This window comes from Gadus macrocephalus, chromosome 15, assembly GCF_031168955.1.
Source record: "Gadus macrocephalus chromosome 15, ASM3116895v1".
In the NCBI taxonomy this organism is placed as follows: Eukaryota; Metazoa; Chordata; class Actinopteri; order Gadiformes; family Gadidae; genus Gadus; species Gadus macrocephalus.
Window position 1 is genome coordinate 8,671,547 of NC_082396.1, and position 9,316 is coordinate 8,680,862.

At 46.1% G+C, this 9,316-nt stretch overlaps 1 protein-coding gene across 1 annotated transcript in view; it reads left to right on the plus strand.

The window, feature by feature from the left end:
• The first annotated feature begins 224 nt into the window (after positions 1-224).
• pax2a (paired box 2a) overlaps positions 225-9,316 on the plus strand; it is a 19,852-nt gene continuing 10,760 nt past the window's right edge. The window contains 7 exon segments of the mRNA XM_060073782.1: positions 225-915; positions 2,278-2,443; positions 3,353-3,550; positions 7,437-7,490; positions 7,492-7,520; positions 7,970-8,065; positions 8,068-8,088. Coding sequence (XP_059929765.1) covers positions 873-915; positions 2,278-2,443; positions 3,353-3,550; positions 7,437-7,490; positions 7,492-7,520; positions 7,970-8,065; positions 8,068-8,088 — 607 coding nt within the window. The 5' untranslated portion in view covers positions 225-872.

The window sequence follows — 9,316 nt, forward strand, 5'->3', positions numbered from 1 at the left end:
TGCAGGAACCTCCTCGTTTGAGCTGAATTTTTTTTCCTTTTTTTTACGTGAGCGAATCACAAAGTGTTGGAATCTATTGCCTTTGTCTGACAAGTCATCCATCTCTATGCGAGGGATCTTTGGGATGAAGGGGAGGAGGAGGAGGAGGAGGAGGGTGGTGGTGGTGGTGGTGGTGGTGGTGGTGGTGGTGAGGAGGAGGAGGGGGAGGAGGAGGAGGGGGGTGATCGGTGGGGAGACTGCAGCTTTTAGAAACACACACAAGGAGAAGGCTTTCATTCTCAGCCCAAAGCTTCGTTTAGGCACAGCCCATTCTCGAGGAGAGGGGGGACAGAGAGGTAGTCTCGGCGTGTCCATGTTTGCTACTGTCATCTCCGCCCCTATCTGATTCAACGCGAGCCCGCCAGTCTTCAGCCAGCGTCAGGAAGGAGGAAGGATTTTTTTTGTTGGGTGGGCTGCCGCAGATTCGCGACCGGAGAAACCCGCGGCAGAGACTCGGCTATAACCACGGCCCCTCGACTTGAACCATGTCGTTTAAAGACAAATAACCGGGTGACCCGCTTTCGGCGCATGTTGCTGCTGGGACCCGTGAGCTCGGCACAGGCGTGGGTTGCGCTCTGCACCTGACAGACCCTCCGCACACCTTACACTCCGCGACCAGAGTTGTGGGGAGAAAAAAACAACATCAACAACAAGGGAGGAAAAACTTGGTAGTTTTTCGAGAGGTCCTCTCTGACCGAGTGCACCCTAAGGACACGTTACGCGCGGACTTGTTTTGAAGCTTTACGGTGAAGCATTTTTTTACGCCTTTAAAGCTGAATTACCAAGGCGAAACGGCGACCTCAGTCGATTACCTGTCGTTCCTGTGCTATCCCATGGATATTCACTGCAAATCGGACCCCTTCTCGGCGATGCACCGTGAGTCGAGTCGTAGTTTGCCCCTGATTGTTTTCTGCATGAAACGCCTCTTTATCGTGTTGTTTTAAATAAATAGATGTGTGGATGGAAAGATTGTTTGTGCATTTAGGTTTTGTAGTGGGACAGCGTGCTTCAGGCTGCATCTTATGAGTGTTTGCTTGCGCTATTATGTTATGTTCTATTTGGACACGTTTAAATTCGTTGTCGCTTATTTATCTCCGAAAAGTTTCAAAAGAATGAAATTAAAATGTTTGAGTAACAGCCCAGGTTTCAGCCGACGTCTATTAAAATCCACTACGCGGTGCAGCCTTACTACTACATTGTTGAAAGATAGGGCATTTTAGTTTGGTGGTTTGAATAACTGTATCCCATGCATAGTTATAATATTTAAGCCTATCATTTGTAAAATAACCTGTGCTTCCACTTTATTGCTTGATGGTTAATGCAAATAGTAGCAAGCCAACTAGGCCTTTCAGAGAGTGTTACAGTTGGGAAACAATTGACTGTAAAAGCAAAAAGGAGCCCCCTATTTAAATACAATGTATTCAATACCTCAGCTGGCCCTCTGAGAACGCACGGCTGTTTGCAGATTAATATAACCGTGTGAACGATCTCACCCCAAAAATACGCATAATGTAGAGACCATGTTGAAAAATGAAGAACTGGGAGAAGGTGAACAAAATAGGAATAAAGAAAATGTAGGCTATTTTTGTGTTTTTCTACGCTATATTTGTAAAGCATACCAGTGCCCCGAGTAAATTATTTATCCCTTTTCATTCGCCCTATCGGCGTATGTAATATGAGTTATCAAAGCTCATTTTAAATTATTTACAATAATTGTGCAAGGAAAATTAAACAGGTTGAAACGTAAGCTGGGACATGTGGTAAGGCTGCAGTGGACGTGGTGCTCTGGGAAGATATTGTCGACCTACACCGGTTCCCCCTCAGGAGAAGTGGGCATTAGTACGGGAGTTAATGTTTCAATAAACAACTATTTGAATGTGTACAATATCCTATATATAAACATGTTTTTATTCCTGAGAAAAGTCCTAAATTGGTACATACATTGGCTTTCATTGGGAGATCCTCAAAATAATAATAATAATCATGATAGGCTACCAACTGCAACTATTATTATTATTTGATTATTATCATTATTATTACAATTATTATTATTATTATTATTATACGATATGTGTGTTTTTATATAGGCCTAGTTAGCGTGTCGACATGCGTATAGGCCTATGTGTGTGTGCGGGCATAAATATATATTTTTATGAATAAGGTGATTTAAGCGCCCTGGTGTCGTCTGTATGTATGTAATGTTGTATTTGTTCTTCCGTCCTGCTGTATCCCATGTAGGGCATGGCGGGGTGAACCAGCTCGGCGGGGTGTTTGTGAACGGCAGACCCCTGCCTGACGTCGTCAGGCAGCGGATAGTCGAGCTGGCCCACCAAGGGGTCAGGCCGTGTGACATCTCCCGACAACTGCGGGTCAGTCACGGCTGCGTCAGCAAAATCCTCGGCAGGTAAGGGACCCGGTCGTCCGCAGGCCCGTGCAGCAGACATAAATCTAATGCGCACACCCTGCTCTGTTTTAGCCTCGGTCATCGCTTATCGCTGGCCATGCTTTTTTTTTTTTTCATTTTTCTTTTTGCTTGAATACAGAAATTCTGTATCCAACATTTTATATCGATCACCCTCAGCACCCCTAGACAGATAGGTCTGGACCTATATATCTATATACATATATTTTAAGAAAAAAAAGCCTGACAAGAAAAATATATAATTTAGCCTAATTTAATTCCGTCCCAATGTTCAGTTCCTTCTATTATATTTTTAGGACCACAGAGATAAAGAGATAATTGTTTGAAATATTTCTTTCAGCTATCAGAAGGGATTTCAGAGGTATTTTACTTCCTATATGTGGAATGTTTGTCACCAAAATGTACTAATAGGCCATGGTGGCATGTTGTGCATGCGATTAAAGCTCATGAGGACTGATAATACTTATGACTCCAACTTTCCTTAGTCTTTTCTCGACGGTATTTGTCCCTGGTCTTCTCATTGTCTATAGCCTTCCAAGTGTAATTATTAATTATAGTGTTGTTTGGAGAAAATAATTCGTCACTGTTCATTCATCCACTAACGCTTGAGAAACAGAAAATCTGCTTTTTGTTTTGAACGTAAACTGTTAGGTAAAGCCATCTCCCATCCGAGCAGATTATTAGGCTGCATACCTTCCTTTATCGGAGCAGCCTTGCACATGTAAAGAATATATATTCTGATCGTTTCTCTCCACTAATTAAAGTGATTTCATACCAGTGCACAGCGAAAACTCAATCGGACGATAAAAAAAACAGATTGAACACCTTTTCTCGTGCCATTTAAGAACAGCTGTATATCGCCTTCATTCTTGCCATTATCTTCCTAAACAGGTACTACGAAACGGGCAGTATTAAACCCGGGGTCATTGGGGGCTCCAAACCAAAGGTCGCGACTCCCAAAGTAGTGGATAAAATAGCAGACTATAAACGACAGAACCCCACCATGTTCGCTTGGGAGATCCGGGACCGGCTCCTGGCGGAGGGGGTCTGCGATAACGACACCGTCCCGAGCGTCTCCTCCATCAACAGGTAGGTCCCCCGCGCCACCGGCCGCTGCTCCTTAACGCGTGGCCCCGAAAAACCAGTGTATCTGTATAGGGCCTCTGTCTAAGGCGCGCCCATGAATGGAATCCAACACACACATACACACCCACATAAAACAAACACATACAATGATACAATGGTATGGGGATGATGATTATAAGAAAAGACAAAGACAGATGAATCATTCCGTAATTAAAAAGCGTTAATTGCCATGTGAAATAAATCCATTGAGCTGTGGGGTGGGTTGGAGTGAGGGGATAGGGCCATACCAAGAGCAGCTATTATTCGGGGTGGTCTCAGAAGTGCAATTCAATCCCCCCGCAGCCCCACCGCAGTCAGCACCGGGGATCTAAGGTTGAGGCCACGAAAATCACATCTGTCTCGATAAAAACGGATCGATAGCATGTAACCAGATCCAGCGGCAGAGGGAAACACCCGGCCCCGACCGCTCAATAGACGGACCACACTGCGCCAGAGAGGCGGGATGTTTTCCTGTGGCCGACACTCTCTTTGTTTTCACATGGGTGCCGCGTGGGACCCGGTAAACAAGCACTGAGTCAATGTGGACCCATGTACGATGGATTGAAGGTTATAGTCTACGACTCGGCTGCGTTTCGTTTGGCATTGTAGCACATTTTTTATTTATCAGAAAATATATTTTTTAGGTGCATACATCGAATTGATATAAAAGTAGTAATAATAATAATAATATAATTATGATGGTTATTAGTAATAATATTACTATTGATAACAGGTCATTTTAGTTCATATCATTAAAATTAAATATCAATTCGGTTATTCCAGTTCCCTTCCTTCTCCAAGTGGAGCGAGACTCTCAGACCGGATATTTGGCGCGTGAAAGCCCCCCCCCCCCCCCCCCAACGGACGTGCGCGAGGTGAAACAGCGCCATAGGCCTTCCGTGCGCGTGAGAGTTGTGAACTTTGGTTAGGAGGCAGCGTTCCATAGAGGTGGTCATCACCATTACATTTTAATGAGCTCGGGATGGATCACAACTCTACCCTCATAACACATTCTTGGAGAAAAACGACATTGTAAGAAAATCGTAGAAATTTGGGTGCAATTAAAAAAAATATTTCACCATGGGTTCTGCTTTTCAACTCCTCTGCATGATTCGGGATAGCATATATTTAAGTTAAGAGGACAACACGTGTCTTTTATTTTGAAAATGCATGACCCTTTTAAAGAAAAAAGTGTTAATTTGACGGGAACCTTTTTATTCTAACTCTACTTTAGCCTACTTTTTTGCCATACAGTGTGGAAAGCTATGTGATTTGTCATGCAATTTATGTTTGGGTTTCATGGAAAGGGGAAATAGAGGCCTCATTTGAATCAAAGTTAGCAAGTTAGACGTGTCAACTTAAATACTGCAAGTTAATTTTGCATTTCTATTCCATTATATTTTATAGATGTTTTGCAAGTTCTATCTTTCTATCTATCCATCTTTCTATCAATCTAACCATCCATCTATCTATGCTCATTTTTCTCTACTTCTGAAAGGAGGAATATGTATACTTCAGTTGGGGTGGATGAGAATGGATAGAATAGAAAGAAGAGAGAGAGTCAGGAAATAAGTAAAAAAAGGACCCATTCTCGGTGGTCTCTCTGTGGGTTGGTTCGAGGCAGTGACCTTTGCCCTCCTGACTAAAGAGGCTGTCCTGCGTTAAACACATTTTCCTTTGCGTGAATTATTAAAGCGATTACACAGACAGTGCTTCGGCCGTTTGTTTGTTAGCCGCAGAAGAAGGAATGTCCATGCCTGCCACACACACACACACACACAACCACAACCACACGCACACGCACGCACACGCACACAGCACACACACACACACACACACACACACACACACACACACACACACACACGTGGAGAGAGGCAAGCCCAGGGTCCTAAGCGGCTTTCAATCATATTGATTCACATTTTAATATTTCTTTAGGGACTCTCCAACTCCCTTCCTGCCTCCCACCCCCCCCCCCCCCCCCCCCCCCCGCCCCTCCAGCCCCCAGCACCACCACCAGCAGCAACCACTATAGCCATCCAGGCCTACGTCGTTAATTTCCCCTCCCACCACCCCACCCCACGCCATCCAAATTGCTTATTCAATATCAACAACGTGGACTCGAAACAAAGTCCTTCAATTTACGAGCCCACCGGCCCCACTATACCTCACGCGGCCAGCTAACCGCCGTGGTGAGATGTGGGGGAAATTCAAATCAAATATTGATATGGTGTGGATGCTGGTGCCTGCTAGTTTCTTTCTTGGGGGCTGCCTGAAGCAGTGGCGGCAGCAGCGTTAGTAGTAGAGGACACTTGAGCTGGTGGAGGAGAAGGAAACCCCCTGAGGGTGTTAACCCATACCTGTCCCACTCAGGATGGATGCTGCATGCACTATACGATATAAAGTATTAAACGTGAGCGGCCGGGGTCGAGGAGACTGTCGTTTTTTAGCCTCTGGTTGGGATGGGCGGGAGACCCGGGAGATAGTGAGAATTTGGGATTTGGAGGTTGTTTAGTAATCGCGTATCTGTCAATCAAAAGGTAATCCTAGCGCTGGTATTACAATATCTTCCCATGGGATCGATTGCGTTTGAGTTAATTTACAGCAAGTCCTGACACTGAATTAATCTTTTGTTTAAATAATTAGAAGTATAGAGAATGATGTAAAAAAAGGAAATCCTGTAGGCCTATATAAACATGAAATATAAAAGACATAACAATTTGACCCCATGAAACCCCCCAAACTATATTTAGAAATCGTGTTTTAAATCTTTGATAATCACAAGGGAAAACATTGGAGTCCGGTTTACCATGTTTCCTATCTGTTTTATATTATATTATTATATATCGTATTATATATCGCTCATGATTTGCATTGGTTGTTTCTCTCATGGCTTGCCGACCTCATCGATGGACTCGGATCCTGAGTTAACTATAGAGGCTCTGGCGGGCTGGCCGACTGATCCACTCAAACACTGATCCAACCTCCACACATCTGCCCCTGTGGTTAGAGATGTGGATATGAGAGAGAACAGTGACTGAGAGACAGAGAGCGAGGGTGGGAGAGAGTGGGGAGAGAGAGGGAGAGAGAGGGAGAGAGAGGGAGAGAGAGAAAGAGAGAGAGAGAGAGAGAGAGGAGAGAGAGAGAGAGAGGAGAGAGAGAGAGAGAGAGAGAGACGAGAGAGAGAGAGAGAGAGAGAGAGAGCATGGATGAGGAGAGAGGAAAGTGGGAATAAAAGATCAGGTTTGAGAGAGATGGGGAACAGAATAAAAAAAAAGGGAGAGAGAGGAGAGAAGAAAAGAGAGAGGAGCGGACGAGGGACATTATTAGAGCCGGCCAGGTAGACCCACTGAAGCCCATCATTGAGGTGAATTGGTGTGATTTCATGCTTTGTTTGCAAGATCATTCAGTCCAAAGTGCAATGAAGACACCCTTTATATCCCCACTCTGCCGTGTGCAGAGTTTATCATATCACGGACCCCAGAACGGAGCCGGATTGAATCCACAATCACAGCGTCGGCGGGGGGGGGGGGGGGGGGGGGACACATCCCTCCATTCAGCCCCTCTACAGGAGGGGACAGATTACCCCTAATGCCCCAAGATTGGTTATTTGTGACAGGTACCCCAGCTATACCAACCCCCGCCCCCCTTCTTGCGATGGGAGCGCTTGTACACACGTTTGGGCATAAAGTGGACTTGATGTGCCACATTTAAGAGTACCACACGTAGCTGTTTCCCCGGCCCCAGGCCTCGGGACCCAGGGGGGCCCTACGCCATGTACCCAACGGTGTGAGCTCTCCTTACGGGGCGCATTGATTAACCCCTGCACTGCTGTCGCTCTCCTCAACAGGATTATCCGCACCAAGGTCCAGCAGCCCTTCCACCCGTCCCGGACGGCTCCATCACCCCGCTGTCCCCGCCGGACACACCATAGGTGAGGGAGCGGCTGTTAAGACGGGATGTAGGTCACATGACCTGGTGATGTGGTCACGTGACCACGGTGACGTGGCTGTGTGAAACGATGTGTTGAATGTTGCTAGTGCAGAGAGCGAGCGCAGTATGGGTGCATGTAGGTGCAAGTTATACGGTATAGTGTGTGTGTGTGTGTGTGTGTGTGTGTGTGTGTGTGTGTGTGTGTGTGTGTGTTTGTGTGTGTGTGGTGTGTGTGTTGAGCAATTCACGTGAACATTGAGGCGTGTACAGTTTTATGAACACAGGCACAGATGGGTGGGTAGGAAGCCATGCATGGCTATATGCACACACACATCCGCTACAAACATACGTTTTGTGCGCACACACACACACACACACACACACACATACACACACACACACGTGTATCTCGTGCAGACACACACTAACAGGCCAAACTTTCTTCATTAGTGCCCAACACAGCCTCCCCGCCTGTTACGAGCGCGTCCAACGATCCCGTCGGTTCCTACTCCATCAACGGCATCCTGGGTATCCCTCGCTCCAACGGGAGAAGAGGAAACGAGACGAAGGTAAGAGAGACACCAACTCTCCCTCTCTAATATTGTCCCTCGCCCCCTCACTCTTTTCTTCTCTCCACTCCTATTTTTATTCCGGTTCCCCATCAGTCTCCAACCTGATCTTTTATTCCCCACTTTCCTCCCTCCTTATTTCTCTCTCTCTCTCTCTCTCTCTCTCTCTCTCTCTCTCTCTCTCTCTCTCTCTCTCTCTCTCTCTCTCTCTCTCTCTCTCTCTCTCTCTCTCTCTCTCTCTCTCTCTCTCTCTCTTATATTAATTCTCTCTATCGCTCTTATCTCCCCATGGTCTCCTAGTTTTCGGTGTATGTGTGTGTGTTTGGAAACCAAAAAAGTGGCATTGACGACTGCAGCACTGCAGCCGAGTGTGTGTGTACATGTGTTTGTGTGTCCATGTGTGTGTGTGCGCGTGTGTGTGTGTGTGTGTGTCCATGTGTGTGTGCATGTGTGTCCGTGTGTGTGTGTGTCAATGTGTGTGTGTGTGTGTGTGTGTGTTCTGTCTCCAGTGACTTGTTATGTTGTACAACAGACGAGGGCAGTGTTGAGAGTGTTGTGATTCAATCAGCTTTTAGATGACTAACGTTTTACTACACGCCCACAGAGCTGCATCTCAATTTTTATACCCGCGCCTCCAACCTACTCTAGATATCACACATAGCTGTCATAAAACCCTAATCCCCCTTGGCAAGGCATCAGTGCTGGAGCTCTTATTCCTACAGAGAGAAAGTGGAAAAGGCAGACGTTTTTATTTTAATAATTTCTTTGGAGTTTAGATTCTCTCTCTTTTCGACCCTATCCATAAGAATCGCTCACCTAAATTTAAACCACAACATTTTCTCATTTACCCGTCTTACGTATCTGTGGTGCGGTGCTCCACTATTTTTTTGAAGAATTGTTTAAGCAAGGCGGTCAGGGGGACGAAATGTACAGCCCTGGCAGGGTGCTAAGTAAGTAGGCCTGGATGTTTACAGAGCAGCGCAAAGCCGATCCGGCCCCAGCCAGTATTTCCTCATTCCAAGGCGAGTGAGTGAGTGGATACACTGCCCGGGGCTAATAGATTATCGGTTGTGCAAACAATTGGCTTTTTAATGCCTATGAATTAACATGTCCCTGGTGGGGGCCGAACAGGTGTAGGAACAGACCGGTGGAGGCAGGGCGGTGCTGGTGGTGGTGGTGGGGGGGGGGGGGGGTACTGTGTGTGTGTGTGTGTGTGTGTGTGTGTTTG